The sequence below is a fragment of the Peromyscus maniculatus genome, chromosome 8 (assembly GCF_049852395.1).
Source record: "Peromyscus maniculatus bairdii isolate BWxNUB_F1_BW_parent chromosome 8, HU_Pman_BW_mat_3.1, whole genome shotgun sequence".
NCBI lineage: Eukaryota > Metazoa > Chordata > Mammalia > Rodentia > Cricetidae > Peromyscus > Peromyscus maniculatus.
Genome location: NC_134859.1, coordinates 6,735,568 through 6,756,118, shown reverse-complemented (window position 1 = coordinate 6,756,118; position 20,551 = coordinate 6,735,568). Strand labels below are relative to the sequence as shown.

At 47.2% G+C, this 20,551-nt stretch overlaps 1 protein-coding gene across 1 annotated transcript in view; it reads left to right on the top strand.

Annotated features, from left to right (window-relative positions):
* The first annotated feature begins 18,392 nt into the window (after window positions 1-18,392).
* Window positions 18,393-20,551, top strand: part of Hapstr1 (HUWE1 associated protein modifying stress responses) — a 30,529-nt gene continuing 28,370 nt past the window's right edge. Inside the window, exons 1-2 of the mRNA XM_076577891.1 lie at window positions 18,393-18,948; window positions 19,583-19,663. Of these exons, the coding sequence (XP_076434006.1) occupies window positions 18,723-18,948; window positions 19,583-19,663 (307 nt within the window). The 5' untranslated portion in view covers window positions 18,393-18,722. The remainder of the gene's footprint in view (window positions 18,949-19,582; window positions 19,664-20,551) is intronic.

Below are 20,551 nucleotides of genomic sequence, written 5' to 3'. Positions count from 1 at the left end.
CCAACTCACAGAGATCCACCCACCTGCCTCCGCGTGCTGGGATTAAAAGCGTGTGCCACCACCATGTGCAATTTTTTAAAAATGAATGTCTCAGCTGCCTTTGTACTCCTGTGTGTTTCCTTTCTCTTGACAATTGTTCATGCTGTTCTTCCTTTATGAATTTTCTGTAAGAACTTTGAGGAGGGAAAAAACATGGATTTTCAAGATTTAGGATAAGAGTATTTTATGTAAAAGTTAGAATTTGTGAGTCCTGAAGGAAAACCGTGTTCTACAGCTACTCTGGATTGGTGAATATGCAAATATCAAGCAAAGGAAGAACAAGCATTTCTTTTGAAATACATAATAAGGAACACATGTTTCTTCAAACTTGTCTATTTGAGCCTCTTTCATCTGGTTACTTACTGAGTTGGCAGCACATTTTATATTATTCAAAAAGTTTAATGTATGTATAAAATATCATGTAATTGGTAAGCATGCTTATGAAATAAAAATAATTCTTTTTATTCGGGGGGGGGATCAATTGTTTCGTAAAAATAAAGAAAATGGAAGCCCGGGAGTGGGGGGTAGGGGTATGAAGGTGTGGCTCATGCAATTAAAAAAACAAAAAGAAAGAAATTGGACAAAGCATCCCTCTCCAAACAAACAAATAAATAAGTGAAAGGCCAGGTGGTGGTTGTGCACACCTTTGATCCCAGCACTAGGGAGATAGAGGCAGGCAGAGATCTCCGAGTTTGAGGCCAGCCTGGTCTACAGAGTGAGTTCCAGGACAGCCAGGGCTACAGAGAGAAACCCTGTCTCAGAACAAACAAACAAATACAAACTAAATGAAATCAAGACAAAAAGGCAAATGGAAACAAAACAAAAACCTGCAGGAAACTGGGCTTGGGGGTGAAAACCTACAGTCCTGGCATTTGGAAGGCTGAGACACGGGGATGTCCAGTTCAAAGACAGCTTGGACTATATAGTGAGAACCTGTGCCAAAACAGCAGAATCGTCAGGCTCAGGTCTGTAATCCCAGGACTTGGAAGGTGGAATAAGGGGGTAGAGGAATTCAGGGTCAGTCTCAGCTGTCTGGTTAACTCGAGGCCAACTGTGTGGCATTCAACTTTGTCTTAAAACACCAACCCCCCCCCCCCCCCCCCGGGCGGGCGGGTGTGCGCCTTTAATCCCCTCTGGAGGCAGAGACAGGTGGATCTCTTTGAGTTCGAGGCCAGTCTGGTTTACAGAGTGAGATCCAGATCCAGGAAAGGCACAAAGCTACACAGAGAAACCCTGTCTCGGGGGGGAAAAAAAAGAAAGAAAGAAAGAAAAAAAGAAGAAAAAAGAAAAAAAGAAAAAAACCCCACCAAAACCAACCAAGCAACCAATAGACAAAACAATTACCATCACTAAAAACAAAACTAAACCTTGGGAAATGTTCATGATATAATGTGGCAAAGAAACCCCTTCTGGGGGCTGGAGAGATGATTCACCAGTTAGGTACACTCTCTCAGAGGACTGGAGTTCAGTTTTTAGTACCAGGTCGGGAGGCTTGAAGCTGCCTGTAATCCTGCTCCAGGAATCTAACACCCTCTTTTGGCCTATGAAGGTACTGAGATACATGTGTGTGTGCATGAACACACACGCACAAATAAACACACAAATAAATAATAAATCATTTTTTTTTGAAAATTGCATTTTTCAAAACTGCATTCCAGAAAACACCAGTTTTATAGCATTTCCTTCCTGTTTCATCACTTGTAATCATTGTGTTTATACATTTACATATAACATGTCTGCATTTACAGGAAGAAGCTCCCAATATGTTGGAGGGAAGTATAAGTTGCTGGCAGGCAGGTAGATGGGAAACTCCTCAGGCTGCTGGTATATATATATGTATATATTTTGTTTTTTCGAGTCAGGGTTTTTCTGTGTAGCTTTGCGCCTTTCCTGGGACTCACTTGGTAGCCCAGGCTGGCCTCGAACTCACAGAGATCCACCTGGCTCTGCCTTCCGAGTGCTGGGATTAAAGGCGTGCGCCACCACCGCCCGGCGGCACACACCTTTAATCCCAGCACTCAGGAGGCAGAGCCAGGTGGATCTCTGTGAGTTCGAGGCCAGCCTGGGCTACCAAGTGAGTCCCATGAAAGGCGCAAAGCTACACAGAGAAACCCTGTCTCGAAAAACCCCCCCCAAAAAATAAATAAATAAATAAATAAATAAATAAATAAATGTGTGTGCCACCACTGCCCGGCTAATTTTTTTTTTTTTTTTTTTTTTTAAAGAGAATCTTGTGATGGTTACCCTTAGTTGTCTGGTACTTGATATGTGGCTCAGGTTGGCCTTGAACTCCTGGCATTTATTCTAGTTCTGGTGAGTGCTAGGATTTGGAGTATGTGTTTATTTCCACGCTGTAAATATTTACATGGTGGCTGAGGATGCTCAGTATGTGCCTAGAGAGGTAGCAGGGTAGAGGTATGTAAGTGGCTATTGAGACTCAAATACTCAAAGGCTATGTAGGTCTCAAATACTACTGAACACCCTGTGTTCATATAAAAAACTGGAAGAAGTAATGAAAGGCTAAAAGTTAAATGGAGGTAGTGCTTTTGCCAGATGCCACTCAGACAGGCGAGGTGGCATGGGACCACTCAGACAGGTGAGGTGGCATGGGACCACTCAGACAGGTGAGGTGGCATGGGACCACTCAGACAGGTGAGGTGGCATGGGACCACTCAGACAGGTGAGGTGGCATGGGACCACTCAGACAGGTGTCGGATGCAGGTCTGTAATCTCAGCATTTAGGATGCTGAAGCAGAAATTAAGTGTGAGGCCAGGCTAGGCTACATACTAAAAAACTGAAAATAATAATAAAAAGAAACCACTGAGTTGCAGTTTAGTGAGGGATGACTTGGAGAAGATAACTGCTCAACTTGTTTGCATTCTCCAAAGAATTCTTACTCACTTGAGTGGGTAGCGAGTGAGTAAGGGTGGAGCAATTGAAGTCTCTTCCAGCTCTCTGGGCAGGGCAGAGATTCTGATCAGGAAGCTAAAAATAACATAAAATAAAAAAGTTAAAAGAGCTGGGCAGGTGGTGGCACACACCTTTAATCCCAGCACTGGGAGGCAGAGGCAGGCGGATCTCTGTGAGTTCGAGGCCAGCCTGATCTACAAAGCAAGTTCCAGGAAAGGTGCAAAGTCAGAGAAACCCTGACTCAAAAAACCAAAAAAAAAAAAAAAAAAAAAAAAAAAAAAAAAAAAAAGTTAAAAGAGCAAAAGGCAAGTTACCATGTAGGGAAACAAAGGAACAAAGGACTAGGCTCAGTCTGTAGAGTGCCTGCCTAGCTTGGGAGTCATCCCAGGTTCAATTCCTAGCACTACATAAACCAGGTGTGGTGCTGCATGTCTGCAACATCAACACTCCTGAAGTGGAGGCAGGAGGATCAGTAATTTGAGCCTCTGCTTGGCTACACAGTTTGAGGCCAGCCTGGGATATATGAGACTCTGTCTCAAATTTTGAAAAGATTTGGAGGTGGGATGGAGGGAAGGCAGGAGATGTGACTCAGTAGTCAGTGGTCTCACAATCATGGAGACCAGGGTTTGGATCACCTTACTCATCTAACAAGTGGCGTGTGACCCCAGGTTTAAAAATAAAAAAAAAACTGATGAGACTGAGAGCTTTGGCATCTTCCAAACAGAGCAGAACAGAGCTGATACATTTCTGACTGGGAAAATGTCAGTGTTTGGGGATTAAAAGGGAAAGCTCTGATACCAGAGAATATTGGACAGAATGTCAGGTGAAATGAAACCAGGAAGTAGGTGTGTTTCTTTCCATCTTAAGCAATGGAGCCTGCTGAAGGGACAGGTTTCTGATACTAATGATTGGATGTAGAATCACCATGGCAACATCTCTCTCCCTCCCTCCCTCCCTCCCTCCCTCCCTCTCTCTCTCTCTCTCTCTCTCTCTCTCTGTGTGTGTGTGTGTGTGTGTGTGTGTGTAAGTGTCAAGATTGGTTTAATAGAGATGAAAAGACTCATCATAATCAAAGTGGTAACATTCCATGGGCTAGGGGGACTGGACTGCATAAAAAGGAGAAAGCTGCTGGGCAGCTTTCATCCTCTCCATCCTAACTGTAGATACAATGTCTCTATCCTGACTGTGGACACAATGTCTCTATCCTGACTGTAGACACAATGTCTCTATCCTGACTATGGACATAATGTCTCTATCCTGACTGTGGACACAATGTCTCTATCCTGACTGTGGACACAATGTCTCTATCCTGACTGTGGACACAATGTCTCTATCCTGACTGTGGACACAATGTCTCTATCCTGACTGTAGACACAATGTCTCTATCCTGACTGTGGACACAATGTCTCTATCCTGACTGTAGACACAATGTCTCTATCCTGACTGTGGACATAATGTCTCTATCTTGACTGTAGACACAATGTCTCTATCCTGACTGTGGACATAATGTCTCTATCCTGACTGTGGACACAATGTCTCTATCCTGACTGTGGACACAATGTGACCAGCTGCCTCACCTGCTGCCATGGCTTTCCTGCCCAGCCAACCGCAACCTCAAATTGTGAGTCAGAGGGGGCTGGAGAGATGGCTCAGAGGTTAAGAGCACTGGCTGCTCTTCCAGAGGTCCTGAGTTCCATTCCCAGCAACCACATGGTGGCTCACAACCACCTGTAATGAGAGCTGGTGCCCTCTTCTAGCCTGCAGTCATACATGCTGTATACATAATAAATAAATAAATCCTTAAAAAAAAAAGAAAAAAAAATTGTGAGCCAGAATAAACCCTTCTTTATTTAACTGATTTTCTCAGTTATTTCATACAATTGCAAAGTAACTAATACAATATAACAAAGTGATTAGCACTAAGACAACCATTAAATCTGAGTGTTGTGAAGCCCAGGTAGTGTTCCTGTTTTCATTTGTCCTTCTTTACACTGCTTTTGTTGCTAAATGTTGTTTTCCAAGCTGCTGTATATTTAGACTGCAGAATAACCTGTAAAATGAGTACTGAAATTGTTATTATTATCATTATGTATATGTGTGTGTGAGTTCAAGCCTGCCCACACCACTAGGTATGTGTCGTTCTCATTCTCTTTGAACTCCAGGATCTGACTCAGGTTCACAATCTTTTTTTTTTTTAAAAAAAGATTTATTTATTTATTATATATACAGTGTTCTGTCTGCATGTATGCCTGTAGGCCGGAAGAGGGCACCAGATCTCATTACAGATGGCTGTGAGGCACCATGTAGTTGCTGGGAATTGAACTCAGGACCTCTCTGTAAGAACAGCCAGTGCTCTTAACCTCTGAGCTATCTCTCCGGCCCCAGGTTCACAATCTTTCACTGTAAGATCTTTTACCTGCTGAGACATATTGCCAACCCAAGACAAATGCTTTTTAAAATGGACTGTAGCCAGGTAGGATGGCACATAACCCCCCCATCCATTAATCTCAGCACTTGGCCAGCAGAGGCAGGTAGATCTCTAAGTTCAAGGTCAGCTTGTCTACATAGTGAGTTGCAGGCTAGCCAGGGTTACACAGTGAGACCCTATTTCAAAAAACAATGTGCTGAACAGAAAGAAAAAAGAGGAATAGAATAACCTGGTCATTAGCTTAATGAAGCTCCCTATTCCAATGTTCATTGAAATTCCCAGTTCCAGATGGGGAGAGTTGGCTGCAGGAGTGCCTGTAATCACAACAGGAGTAGGAGAAGCCACAAGCATAAACTTTCTTGGATGAAGCTGTGGGTGAGAGCTGTTCAGGCCGTGTGCACTGTGGGAAGAAGGAGCCGTCCACATCACAGACAGATTTGAGACTAAATGAGTGGATTGCAGGAGGCTTCAGAGGTTGTGGGGTCTGTACCCCCAGGGTTCTGAGGAAACGGGGAGATTCTTCCCTCTGTACACACATAGCCAGCACACATACATGCACACACATGCCATTGGCCATCTGCTAACTCCTGATTTCTCTGAGCATGAGTTCTGTATCACTTCCACTGTCTGCAATTCTGGAGCCAGCATGTTTCTTCCCCTTGGGAGCATGTCCCTACTCAAGGAGCCGTGAAAGTCAGATACGACTTTAAGTGGAGGACAGTCTCTGCATCAGACCCCTTAGCTAAGGCTGCTGTCTCTCTGGCTATTGGAATGTACCAATGTAAGAGATTTAAGACCATTTGGGGTCAGAGCATGACACATGCCTATTATCCCAGCACTTGGGAGGCAGATGCAGAATGGCTACAAGTTTGAGGCTAGCCTAGTCTACATTGTGAGTTCTAGGCTAGTCGGGGCTAGAGTGAGCTCTTGTTCAAAACAGTCAGTCAGTGGTCATTTGGAATAGAAGAGCACAGTTGTCATATGTCTGTAATCCCAGCACTGGGAAGGTGGAGGCAGAAGGACCAGAAATTCCAAAAGATCTTGGGGGTGCTGGAGAGATGGCTCAGTGGTTGCACTGACTGCTCTTCCAGAGGATCCAGATTCAATTCCCAGCACTCACATGGTAGCTCACAACTGTTTGTAACTCCAGTTCCAACGGATTTGACACCTTCACACTAATGCACACAAAATAAATTTAAAGAAAAAAAAAAGGTTTTGGGTAACAAGAAACACAGTTTCAAAAAACAAAACAAAACATAGAAATAGTATTTTCCCTCATTAGAAAGTTAACATTTGGGGCTGGAAAGCAGACCTACACAAGCGTGAGGACCTGAGTGCTGATCCTCAGCATCCACACAAATCCTTACATAATAGCATGTCTATAATTCCAGTGCTCTACAGTGAGGGGAGACACAATTCTCAGAAGCTTGCATTGCAGGTGTAGCCTGGGGTACCAAGTGGTGAACACGTGAGTCTGTCTCAAACAAAGTGGAAGTCAAGGATCAATCCCTGGGATTGTCTTCTGATGTATACATACACACACACATACACACACACACACACACACACACACACACACACACACACACACCACTAATAAATATAGTTAAATGTTTTAAATGTTTTTAAAAAGTATACACAAAAATGTTGATTAGAAACAATCCTTGGGGCTGGAGAGTTCACTCAGTGCTTAAGCATACTTGTTCTTGCAGAGAACTGCATTTGGTTCCCAGCACCCACATGGTGGCTCACAAGCATCTGTAACTCTAGTTCCAGTGGACCTAACACCCTCTTCTGGAATCAACCATAGACATTTTGCACACACATAAAATAATACATCTTTGTTTTGTTTGTTTATTTGTTTTTCAAGACATGGTTTCTCTGTGTAACTCTGGCTGTCCTGAAACTTGCTCTCTATACCAGGCTGGCCTGGAACTCACAGAGATCTTCTTACCTCTGCCTTTTGAGTGCTGGGATTAGAGGTGTGTGCCACCACTGCCCAGCAATGAAATAATACATTTAACCCTCCTGCCTCCATCTCCAAGTGCTAGGATTACTAGGATTACAGGTGTGCACCATCACACCCAACTAAGTGTGTAGAATTGTACCTCTAACCCCTTCTAGATGTACAGGGGCCACTCACAAAGAGTCTGCCTGTCAGAGAGGACACAGGCAGTCTTTCAGGAAATGCATTTAATTGCCTGTGATTCAGTCCTTAACAGTCAGAAGGGCTGATCAGATTGTAGTCTCAGAGCTAGCTTCAGCTCTTAGCCTCAGGAATGACCAAAGTGCCAGAACAGGGAAGTTACGGGAACACAGGGATACAACACAAGCAAAAACAGGTCACAACCCTCATCTCTCCAGATAAAGAAACAGCACATTTATGGAGTAATCCTCAAACAACCATGAGCTTTATGTAGCAGGAAGAAATGATGCTGGGAGGTAGCTCACTAGCAACACACTTGCCCAGTTCAAGGACCTGGGTTTTATCCCCAGCATTGTATTATAAGACAAAGACAAAAATAAACAAAGCCCCCAAAGTAAGTATTTAGTTTAGGGTGATAATTTTTGTACTCAGGAAGCAGAGGCAAGAGGATGGGGGTTCCAAGTTATCCTTGGCTACGCAATAAGGAGGCCAGCTTGAGCTACATGAGACCTTGTTTTTGTTTTTAACGTGTTTTAGAGGCTGGAGAGATGGACCGGTGACCAAGATAGTGCACTGCTCTTGTAGAGGACCATTCCCAGCACCCACATGTAACTCACAGCTGCCTGTAGTTCCAGCTCTAGGTTTGATGCCTCTGACCTCCACTGGCACTTGCACTTGTATAAGGGACCTACTAACAGATTTGCTCAGGAGACATTAAATTACACAAGTGAATTTTAGCTAAAAGAGCTCTACTTCCAAATTACCCCAAAGATAAGTAGTATGCTAACCAGGCCTGTTAGAGATAACAGAATTTAGGATGCTAGGATAGAATGCTAGAAAGTAAAGGTTTACTTACAGGATTGACCAGCCCTTACACTCTGGTGATTTGAATAAGGATGGCTCCAAAGCCGATGGTGGTGGTGGCGCACACTACCTTTAATCCCAGCACTCGGGAGGCAGAGCCAGGTGGATCTCTGTGAGTTCAAAGCCAGCGTGGGCTACAGAGCAAGATCCAGGACAGGCATCAAAACTACACAGAGAAACCCTGTCTCGAAAAACAAAACAAACAAACAAACAAAAAGAAAGGCTCCGTAGGCTCACATCTCCTATATTTGACTGCTTTAGTCACCAGAGAGTGACACTATTTGAAAACATTGGAAGGATTAGGAGGTGTGGCCTTTTTGGAGGAAGTGTGTCCCTTGGGGTTGGCTTTGAGGTTTCATCCCAAGCCCAGACTATCTGTCTGTCTGTCTGTCTCTGCTTGTGGATCAGGATGTGGCTCTCAGCTACTGCTTCAATGCCATATGTGCTCCATGCTCCCTGCCATGATAATGGACTAAGCCTCGGAAACTGTAGGCCAGCCCCTAGTTAAATGCTTTCCTGTGTAAGAGTCGCCTTGGTCATGGTGTCTCTCGGCAGCAATAGGACACGGACTAGGCCAGACTCCATTCCAGAGCAGAGGAGACAGCACTGACTTACAACCAGCCACGAGCCCTTTCCCACAACAAAGACATACCTCTAATGGGAGCTCAAGGGGGCCACAACCATCACTGAGTCCTAGTCTGCCATTAATTCCCCTGTGCTGGTATTTCTGCCAGGTGGGCAAGATGAATTTGAGTAGCAACTATTTGAAGAGAGCAGCACTGGTGTACTTATTAAAATAGTGGTGGCACTATACAACACCTTTACTGTGTCAATCTCCCATTGGCCTAAGTGGCCAGACTTGCAATCTCTTGTCTGTTTAAAACATAGGAAGTATAATCTGGGGCTGGAACCTGAAAGAGATCTAAGGATGGTTATGTTTGCGGAATGCAGAAGTCTAAATCGTATATACATTAATAAAATCTTATACTTGACAATGACTTTTATTGGTCATTAGCCACAGTTGGCCAAGGACTTCAGTAAAAAGATTCACTTTTTCACTAAGTGTGTGGAGATTTCTCACTGGGAAGGCAGATTATTTCTATAACAATGTAAGAGTAATGAAGTTTGAGACCAGATTGGGTTATATAATAAAATCTGTCTTTAAAAAAAAAAAAAAAAAGACCAGGTGGTAGTGGTGCACACCTTTAATCCCAGCACTCAGGAGGCAGAGGCAGGCGGATCTCTGTGAGTTTGAGGCCAGCCTGGTCTACAGAGCGAGTTCCAGGATAAGCTCCAAAGCTACACAGAGAAACCCTGTCTCAAAAAACAAAAACAAAAACAAAACAAACAAACAAACAAACATGGGAGCTGGATGTGGTGGTGCACACCTTTAATCCCAGCACCTAGGAGGCAGAAGAAGACTCATTTCTATGAGTTTGAAGCCAGTCTGGTCTATATATCAAGTTCCAGACCCTGTCTCAAAAACAGCTAACAATCCCAGCACTCAGGAGGCAGAGCCAGGCAGATCTCTGTGAGTTCCAGGACAGCCTGGTCTACAGAGCAAGATCCAGGACAGGCTCCAAAACTACACAGAGAAACCCTGTCAGCAAAATCCAGAGCCTCAAGCATGCTAATAATGTCCTCTACCCCCGAGCTGTAACCCCAACCTTGAGACAGGAAACCGCAACCCAGAATTTTCAAGAACCCCTGACCTTATGTGGGAAATAGAGTGATGGCTCAGCTGTTCAGAGGTCCTCCAGCTCTGGAGTTTGGTTCCCAGTACCAGCGACATGTAACTTAGAACTCAAATCCAGCTCCAAAGGTTCTGGTGACCTCTTCTGGCCTCTACAGGCACTGCATTCATGTGCACAATGCCTCCCTCATACATACATCAAAACAAAACACAACAAAAAAAACTTAAAAAAAAATCTTTTCGAAAAGATTAATGGGCTAGGTGAGGCTGGCAGATCTCTGTGAGTTCAAGGCCAGACTAGTCTATAAAGCAAGTTCTGGGTCAGCCAGGGCTAGCTACAAAATGAAACTCTGTCCCAGAAAAAAAGGAAGAGAGTAATGAATTCTTTAGTTACAACCTGTCCATATTTACTTGTATTTCTATATTGCACTGACGTTTATTTTCCTCTATTTAAAAAGTCTTGAGGTAGGTACTCTGACACCCACAGATTCACTCTCAGAGATTTCTTCTTCCTGCTCCATCATTTTTGTCCATATTTCAATCCTAAGCATTACCTCATGATCCAAGATGGCTGTTGCAACCCAGAATATCTTGTTTGTGTTCTAAGAAGAAGGAAAGAGGAAATGGCTGGGGCAAAAGGGCAGGCTAAGACAGTTCCTTTTAAATAGTTTTCCTGGAAGCCCCACCCAAAGCACTTCCTCCTATTATTTCATCATCCTCCATTAGCTGCAAGGGAGGCTGGGAAATGTAGTCTTTTAAAAATATAATTTTTATTTTATGTTTTTCCTGTATGCATGTGTGTGTATATCACATGTGTGCCTGGTGCCCATGGAACCAGAAAAGGAAGTTAGATCCTCTGGAACTGGAGTTAAGGGTAGATGTGAACTACCAAGTGGATGCTAGGAACCAAACCCAGGTCCTCTACAAGAACATTAAGTGCTCTTATCTGATTATCTGATGATCCATCTGTTTTGCCTAGGAAATGTAATCTTGAAATAAAAAACATTGCCCACATTTTTTTTTTTTTTTTGAGACAGGGTTCTCTATATAACAGCCCTGGCTATCCAGAATCCACTTGCCTCTGCCTCCCAAGTGCTGGGATCAAAGGCAGGCACCACCATGCTGGTCTCACATTTGCTGTTTTAAAAATATAAGCTGCTCTCCTGAATGCTTAAGGGAAGTTCCTTGTCTGTGTATCCTGCATAACGGGCATTAACAGTTTAGATGCAAGATTGTAAAACATCGGTAGCGAACTTCTGCCCTCCAGGGTTCTCCCATTGTGCTGTAAGCCTGTATTTAAGACCTCTTCCCTCCTTCAATAAACAGCATTCGGATATATATATATATATATATATATATATATATATATATATATATATATATATAGTGCTGCTAGCTGGGCTGTGGTGGCACAAGCCTTTAATCCCCGCACTCAGGAGGCAGAGCCAGGTGGATCTCTGTGAGTTCGAGGACAGCCTGGTCTACAAAGTGAGTTCCAGGAAAGGTGCAAAGCTACACAGAGAAACCCTGTCTCAAAAAACCAAAAAAATTATATATATAAGCTGCACCGTTACTGGGTGAAAAGGTCACTGGGTGAAAAGGTCATGAGACACGACAAAACCCAGTATCAGATCAGAGCTTTATTGCAGGGGGGGGAGATGGAAGAGAGTAACCAGGCCTGAGGGGAGACATGAGGAGAGAGAGAGAGAGAGAGAGAGAGAGAGAGAGAGAGAGAGAGAGAGAAAAGAAGAAGAAGAAGAAGAAGAAGAAGAAGAAGAAGAAGAAGAAGAAGAAGAAGAAGAAGGGGAGGGAGAGGGAGAGGGAGAGGGAGAGGGAGAGAGAGAGAGAGAGAGAGAGAGAGAGAGAGAGAGAGGAGGAGAGAACAGAGGGGAGAGAGGAGTCTGTGTCCGGCTTTTTAAGGAATCCCGTGCACATGCACAGGTGGGCTTATGGAGCTACACCACACATGCGCTGATTGAGACTACAATGCACATTTGAATGATCACGCAGTGTGCTGATGTAAGACCCCTTACTCAGCATCTGAACTGCACATGTGTGGTCATATAGCTGTAGTGGTAGAATCCTAACATTCCAGACTTTTTGCTTATTATAAAAAAGCGGGTGAACAGGAATAGGGGTGTTGTTTCTCCTGGAAAACTGCTTCCAGCTGACTTGGTAGGTGTCAGTTGACTCTTTGGGGGTAGGGAAGGGGGCATCTGAGGTAGACAGGCGTCCTGGGACGGTGGGCTGTCACTATCACCTGCTGCCTCGGAGCTGCTCATCTTTCTTGGCTTGGGGCTCTGGCTGCTTGTGTCTGACAGGATCCTGGTGAGATGGAGAAAAAACATAGAAGAAAGCTATTATTATTATTATTATTTTTTCTTTTGGGGGTTCCCAAGGTGATAGAGGGGGTCCCAAGACCAGGAAAGTTTGGGTTTGGCACTTATCTGAAGTAGATCCAACCTGTTCAGATGGATTTAAGCTGGTTTCTGGAGCTTAGAAAAAAATTTAAACATATTAAGCAGCCATGAGAAAAATTAAAGTCTTAGGCTGGTGACCATGATATTGTAGTGCTAAGTGTTAGTACTCTGCTTACATTGGTTAATATTAGTGAGTGAAAGAGTGAGAGAGAGAGAGAGAGAGAGAGAGAGAGAGAGAGAGAGAGAGAGAGAGAGAGAGGTTGGAACATGTTTTTAATTTTTACCTGAGATAAGCCTTATCGGAGACAGATTGTTTTAAGGCACCTGTTTCCTTTATTAGTTTAGCATCCAGGAGACACAGGTGATCAATTGTTGAGGGCATCTAACAGTAACGGATTGTTATATTAAGGTCTGTTTTTGCAGAGCCCAGACCCTTTTTGGTCTGGGGGGTGTAAATACCTTTGGACTGTTACTGTTTCTTACTACCTGGGTACACTTGATGGTCCTTGGACTCCAGCTCTATGGCAATCCTGCAGCAATTAGCTGAGTAGTTAATTAGAAGAGGGAACCAGGAAGAGAAAAGCTTGTGGGGTGAGACCTCAATCTTCTGGAATTGGTGACAAGGCCTACCTAAATAAAAACTTAGGCCGGGTGGTGGTGGAGCACGCCTTTAATCCCAGCACTCTGGAGGCAGAGGCAGGCCGATCTCTGTGAGTTCGAGGCCAGCCTGGTCTCCAAAGCGAGTTCCAGGAAAGGCACAAAGCTACACAGAGAAACCCTGTCTCGAAAAACCAAAAACAACAAAACAAAAAAACTTAGGTACTAGTATCAAAGAATCATGGTAGAATGGACATTTGTGGGAGCTGGACGTTATATTTGAAGTTTTGAGACATTCTTGAGGAACAACCGCCATTTCCTGCATAATGTCAGAAATTCTGTCTCTCTTGGGGGCAGGGTGTGTGTGTGTGTGTGTGTGTGTGTGTGTGTGTGTGTGTGTGTGTGTGTTGTAGTGGTGCAGGCTTTTAATGTCAGCACTTGGGAGGTATAGGCAGGCAGATCTCTGAGTTAAAGACCAGTCTGGTCTACATGGCAAGTTCCAGAACAGCCAGGGCTACACAGAGAAACCCTGGGGGTAGGGAGAAAGAAACTGAAATAGGATATCAGGGTGCATTTCTTGAACAAACAAACCAATAAACTGTTTTGAGGTGAAAATAAAGGCTTGCTCCTGCTGGCTGAATGTTCTGGTAATAAAGCAGATGTCTTCCCATGTTTATTAGAGATCTAGTATTTGTGTGATATAATCACATTCCTTCTTGGATCTATGACCAAAAATAGGTGTCTTCACAAGGAAAGGTCAGGGTCAAAGCTGCTCATTGAGTCTGAATTACGAGAACAAATATGGCTTCATTCCTTAAAACATCAACATGAACCAGGTGTGGTGGTGCATAACTTTATTTCCAGCATTTGGGGAGATCTCTATGAGTTCAAGGCCAGCGAGTTTAATATTGAGCTCCAGGCCAGCTATGGCTGCATAGTTAAACCCTGACTCAACAAACAAAAACAACTTCCAACATGATTCTGGTGAATGCCTGGCAGTCCAGCACCGAGGAGCTCGAGGCAAGGGTTTGAGGTCAGCCTGGGCTACACAGTGAGGAGGCGGCCAGCTGAGACTATATAGTAAGCCCCATCTCAAAAAGAATAACAATGAAAACCAAAATAAACAAACTCCAAACTTGATTCTTCAAAGATGAGGTGGTATATGATTATCTTACACAGAACCTCAGACATTGGCTTTAACTTAAAAACATTTTGTTGTTTGTTTTGAGACAGGGTCTAAGTAGCCTTGGTTGGCTTGGAGCTAGGGGTCTATCTGCTTCTGCTCCTGAATGCTGGGATTAAAGGAGTGTGCTACCATGCCCTGCTTGCCTATGACTTTTGATTCAGCAAAATGGGCTGGTCATGTTCTTTCTTCTGTGAGAAGACCCAGAGCTGTATGTCTCACAGACCACTCACTACAACAGGAGTGAAGTGTAGCACTCTTGGGATTTTGTTTGTCAACATTGAACTTGAGCAGCTACTGCATTCAAGGAAGCAGAGCACCTGTCCTGGCTAGTTTGATGTCAAATTGACAGAAGCTGGAGTCCTCAGAGAGGAGGGAGCCTCAGTTGAGAAAATGCCTCCATAAACTCAGGCTTTAGGCAAGCCTGCGGGGTATTTTCTTAATTTGTAACTGATGTAGGAGGGCTCAGTCCAGTGTAGGAAGTGAAGGTAGGGCTGGTGGTCCTTAGTTCTATAAGAAAGCAGGCTGAGCAAGCCATGGGGAGCAAGTCAGTAAGCAGCATCACTTCATGGCTTCTGCATCAGCTCCTGCCTCCAGGTTCCTGCTCTTCAATGATAAACAGTGATGTGAAAGCATAAGCCAAATAAACCCATTCTTCCCCAAGCTGCTTTTGGTCTTGGTGTTTTGTTATAGCACAGTAACCCTCATTAAGATGGCACCTCTCTTATCCAAATGTTTGCAAACTGGGTGTGGGGTCACACACCTGTAACCCAGGAGACTGAGGCGGGACAATTGCTACACATTCCAGATCAGCCTGAATGACACAGTGTGTTTCAGAAAACCAAAACCCAACCTAATTAACACCCCCCGAAGTTCTTGCTGATTTCCAGGTTATTAAAAAGACACCCTCTACCTTTGCCTTCCCTGGCTCATTGTGGTGACTGGGGAGACCCACGCTTTAGGAGCTCCAGTTAGAGGCCAGCCTTGGCAAGACCCTTTATCAAAAGAGGGGGTGGGGTGGGTGGGTCTATCGAGCTGGCACAGTGGGAAAAGGCATTTGCTGTGCAAGCTTGCTGGTTTCTTTGAGTCCCAGAATGCATGTGAAGTTGACATGATAAAAGGTTTCTGATCTCTGCCAAGTGGTGGTGGCACCCATCTTTAATCCCAGTTCTTGGGAGGCAGAGGTAGGTGGATCTCTGTGAGTTTGAGTCCAGCCTGGTCTACAGATCGAGTTCCAGGACAGCCAGGGCTGTTTCACAGAGAAATTCCTTTTCGAAAAACAAAACAAAAAAAGGCTTCTGATCTCTCCATGTGTGACCTGGCATGTATGCCTATCCATACATCATGCAAAAATGTAGATAATAAAAAACTAAAAAGGGGGAGGGCTGGGAATGCATCTCAGTTGGTAGAGTGCTTGCCTCACCTGCACAAGGCCCTGGCTTCTATTCCAGCACCACATAATTTGGTCAAACCTGGGGAAGCACTGCAGGGAGGCACGCTTGCAATCCCAGCGCTCTGGAGAAAGGCATGCACTGCAGGGCTGCTCTGCAGCATCCTAAGAGTCCTTTGCTTCCTGATATGCATGATATCCAAATTGTTGTGAGGAAAAGGTTTGAAGAATAGTAACTTGGAGCCGAGCGGTGGTGGTGCATGCCTTTAATTCCAGCACTTGGCTGTGAGTTCAAGGCCAGCCTGGTCTACAGAGCGAGATCCAGGACGGCACCAAAACTACACAGAGAAACCCTGTCTTGAAAAAAACCAAATATATATATTAACGTGTAAAATAATCACCTCACCAGCACTGTTATCTCAGCACTTGAGAAAAATGGGATTGTCAGTAGTTCAAGCCCAGCCTAGGCAAATAGTGATTTCTAGGTCAGTCTGGAGGGAGATCCTGTCTCAAAGCCCAAATCAAAACAAAAACAGGACCCCCCAAATGTATTTCATTTATTATTATCCAGTGTATGGTATATGTGTGCCACAGTGTGTGTGGAGGTCAGAGGGAAACTTTGTGGGGTTGGTTGTCTCCTTCTACCCCTATATGGGTTCAGGATCTGAACTCAGATCACCAGCTAGCTGAACCTTTAGGCTGGGTTCAGCTAAGTCAGGGACTCACTCCCTAGGCTGGCTTGGAAATCACTCTGTAGCCTAGGGCTGGCCTAAAATTTATGGTGATCCTCGAACCTCAGGCTCCTGAGTGCTGGCATTTCAGCTCCCCCATTCCCTTTTCCCCTTGAGTGAGGACATCCACTTCTAGCGCGCGCGTATACACACACACACACACACACACACACACACACACACACACACACACATTCAAATGACTCAGTTCTCTAAGGTTATTTCTTGGGAACAGGACTGCTGGGGAGGATCTAACTGAGAGAGGCAGAATGAATGACTTACAATTTTCATTATATCTTCTCCAGTCTGCTAGGAATTTATCTGTGCCTCACTCCCAATGCAGAGAAACTCCCGACTTTTGAATGTCCTCTAATCCCATGTTGGGACTTTTTGTCTACCTCCCATATTTGACTTAATGCCCTGTGGTTTTTGCACAGGCTACTTTTTAAATTTAATTTCATTTAATTTTTTGAGACTAGGTTTTTCCTCTGATGTTCTGGCTTACACGGAACTCAATTTGTGACGATCCTCTTGAGTGCAAGGATTGCTTGCAGGTGTGTTCCACCAGGCCTCGCTGAAGCATGGGTTGCTTTTTTCAGGCTAGCTGTGGGCACCGCAAAGGTCCAGGTGTTGATTTGCGATAATGTTGCTTAGGCTTCATTGAAGCCAATTTAGGATTTAAAACAACAAAACGCAACAAAAACTCTGCAGGTGTGGCGGTGCACACCTTTAACCCCGGCGCGTGGGAGGCAGAGTCAAGAGGATCTCTGAGTTCGAGGCTATCCCGCTATACCTAGCGAGCCCCAGGACTACAAAAAACAAAAAACAAACAAACAAAAAAATCTCTCTTTCGCTCTGGTTTTTTTTTTTTTTTTAAAGCGACACCACGCCCGCCTTTGAGTCCAGTTTCGAGGAAAAAGGAATATGAACTTTCAGACAGACCAGAAACTAGGAGTTGGGGGAGTGCGTCGGATCAGAGTAACTGGACAGAAGGGAGGGTGATTTCGGGAGGAGCCAGAGCAGGCAGGGTCAGATCTGCTGGGACTTTCAGGCTGTGCAGACGGCGGCGTAGGGGGACCTCTGCCCGGGCTGGCTGTCAGCTGGGAGCCGAGAGGTCCGTCATCGCTGCTGCGCTCCTCTTCCCAGCTGCGGTTCCCCGGACCGCCCACCCGTCAGGCGCTGCGCAGGCGCGGGGGTGCCAGCACTTGCACATGAGGGGCGGGGGAGGGACGCGGCGGCTGCACGTGTCCCGGGAGCGTGCACAGGACAGGTGCGGAGCCGCTACCAGCCCAAGGCGGGACCCATGTCCAGCACGGGCCGGTCCCGTTCTCCCGGAAGCCGCGGTGGGCGTCCCCGGGGCGCTCACACCTCGGGGGAATTTTCCTTTGGACGCGCACGGTTTATGTGCCCCACTAAGATTAGGGAGTCTGGCGTAAGAACGCGGAATGCGCTTTGGAAACAGACGTAGAGCGCACTTCTCAGGAACCCCGAATCAGCACATAAACACTCCGTGACCACGGGCTTGCAAGCCCCAGAAAGGCCCCCGCCGGGTGCGGTCACCGGGCCGAGTCACGTGACCCTAGCTGGACAACAAGGGACAGCCAGCACTGCGCACGCGCAGCCCCTCCGCGGCGGCGTCCATCTATTTTTTTTTTTCTGCTTTGGTTGGCTGCACGCAAACACTGTCAACTCCTCCCCGCTCTACGGTCTTCGTGTTCCCTGACATTTACTCCTTCCCCACCCCCGCCCATTGATGACATCAGGGCGACAGGCGGGCGAGCCAATCAGAACGCTGTGTTCAGGGGCCGGCACGCGGAACCCGTTGCAGCGGGCCAATGGGGGAGGCGGACGGCGGGGCGCGCCCCAACCGCCTCCTCCCGGGGGCGCCGCTGGCCCAGTGGGCGGCGCTTTCCAGTCAGCATGTGGGCGGGGGAGGGCGGGGCCCGGCCGCCGCAGAGGCGTCGACGCCGCCGCCGTCGACGACGTTCCTCAGTCTTCGGGGTGGGCTCGGCGGCGCAGGCCGGCCAGGGAAGGCCGGGCGGAGAGCGGCGGGGGTCGGAGCGAGGTCGGGGCGCCGAGGGCGGGCGGTAGAGGGGTGCGGGCGAGGCCGGGGCAGGGTGCGGAGCATTCGAGCGAGGTCAGGCGGGCAGAGGCCCCGGGCTGTGCGGGGCGGGCGCCGGCTCCGCGGGCTTGCAGCGGCGGAGGCCTGGGCCGGCCGCCGGGCCCCTTGTCCCCGGGCCTGTGGACGACGACGCTCCCGCGGGGGCCCCGCCTGAGGAGGACGCGGCGGCGGCGGCCGGGCCGCGGGAGGCCGCGGGGGATGGAGGAGCGGAAGGAGGAGGGCGAGGCGGAGATTCAGGAGCACGGGCCCGAGCACTGGTTCTCCAAGTGGGAGCGGCAGTGCCTGGCCGAGGCCGAGCAGGACGAGCAGCTGTCCCCCGAGCTGCAGGAGGAGGCGGCGGCCGCCGCGCAGCCCGAGCACAAGCAGCAGAAGCTGTGGCACCTCTTCCAGAACTCGGCCACGGCCGTGGCTCAGCTCTACAAAGGTGAGGCCGCGCCGCCATCTTGGCGCCGCCCCGGCCTCCGGAGCGGCCCTTCCGCCCGGCGCCCGGCTCGCTCCCCGGGGCCCGGTCGCTCCCCGCGCCCGGCGGGGGCGGCTCGGCGGCGGGGAGGGGACGGCCGCACCGCGGACCCCCCTGTCACCCGCCTCGCACGACGCCGACGGAGGGGCGGCGCTGGGAGGGGGAGCTGCGGTGGAGGACGGGGAGACCCCCGACTTGGAGCACCCCTGGGGGGTCCCCACGGGCCGGCCCGGTGTCCCCGGCCGGATCGAGGGGGTAGGGGAGGAGTCCCTGTCACAAAATGGCGAAGGAGGCGGTGGGGCGGCCCTATTGTGCCCCGAGCCGGCCTCGGGGCGGAGACTGCGAGGGGCGCCTCCCTGCGCCTGCCGGCAGGGCCCCGTTTGCAGCTCCGGCTTCGCTGATGTCAGGTTCCCCCTCCTCGACCCAGTGACTCCGGTCTCACGCTCCCTTTGGGATCCCCAAACCCTGAACAAAATGGCGAAACCTAATATGGCCGTTCCGGTGTGACTGACGCCCAAATAACATTCTCTTCTTTCTCTGTGTCCTTGTGTGTGTCTTTTTATCCCCCCTATTTTTTTCCCCCCCGATTTGTTTCCAGACCGAGTGTGTCAGCAGCCAGGACTTTCTCTCTGGGTCCCCTTCCAAAACGCAGCCACCGCCGTCACCAACCTCTACAAAGGTAAAGATAACCTTGCTGCATTGCCAGGTTAAGGGGGAAGGGAGGAAGGGCAGGCCGCTTAGGGTTGACGGCTGATGTCCTGGGTGTGTGTTCTGCTCTCAAGTCCAGCTTCTGCTAACCTTGAATGCCTTGCAACTTGAGGATCTCTTGGTGTTCTAGCTAGATATCTAGAGGCAAGTTTTTGACACTCCTCCACCTCCTCCCTTGGGGACATGTGACAGTGCCTGAGGGACATTTGACTGTCATCCTTGAGAGGGTCTGCTGTCGGCATGTGGTGGTAGAGGGTGCTGGTTATTTTGCAGTGCCTGAGACACCCCAGCTCCTACCCTTTAGCAAGGACTTAACTTACCCAGTCTCCAAAGTGCTAGATTGATTGAGAAGCTTTGCAGTGGGAGACTGGTGGGCCTTGTTTGGAAAAGTCTTCCGGGGAAGACTTGTTTTTTTTTTTTTTTTTTTCCTTATGTACCACAGAGGGGATCACCTTGGAAAATTCTTGAATCTGGCCCCTTGTAGCATGGTAGTTTGATAGTATTAAAGTGCTTTGAATTCTAACTGATTCGATTGGGATTGTGCGTGTTATCCTGTCTATGGCAAATTCAAAATTACTTTTTGAAACGAATAGTTTTTAAAATTACTTTGTAGTTGATTGTGAATTGCTGGCGTCTGTAGTAGTTTTTAATGGATGGCTTTGCGTTTGGTGCTGTTTTGGAGTTCATTTTTAGATCTGATGACTGAAGATGTATAGGTATAAGGTCTTGGCCGTTGGATCTTGGTAACAATAAGTTTGACTTAGTGCATTGTTACAGCTTTGGGAATTTTCTCGTGATAAGATTAATTTGGATTTGATTGTTAGGACACATGCTTGCTACTAAGGTCAAAGGCTTTCAA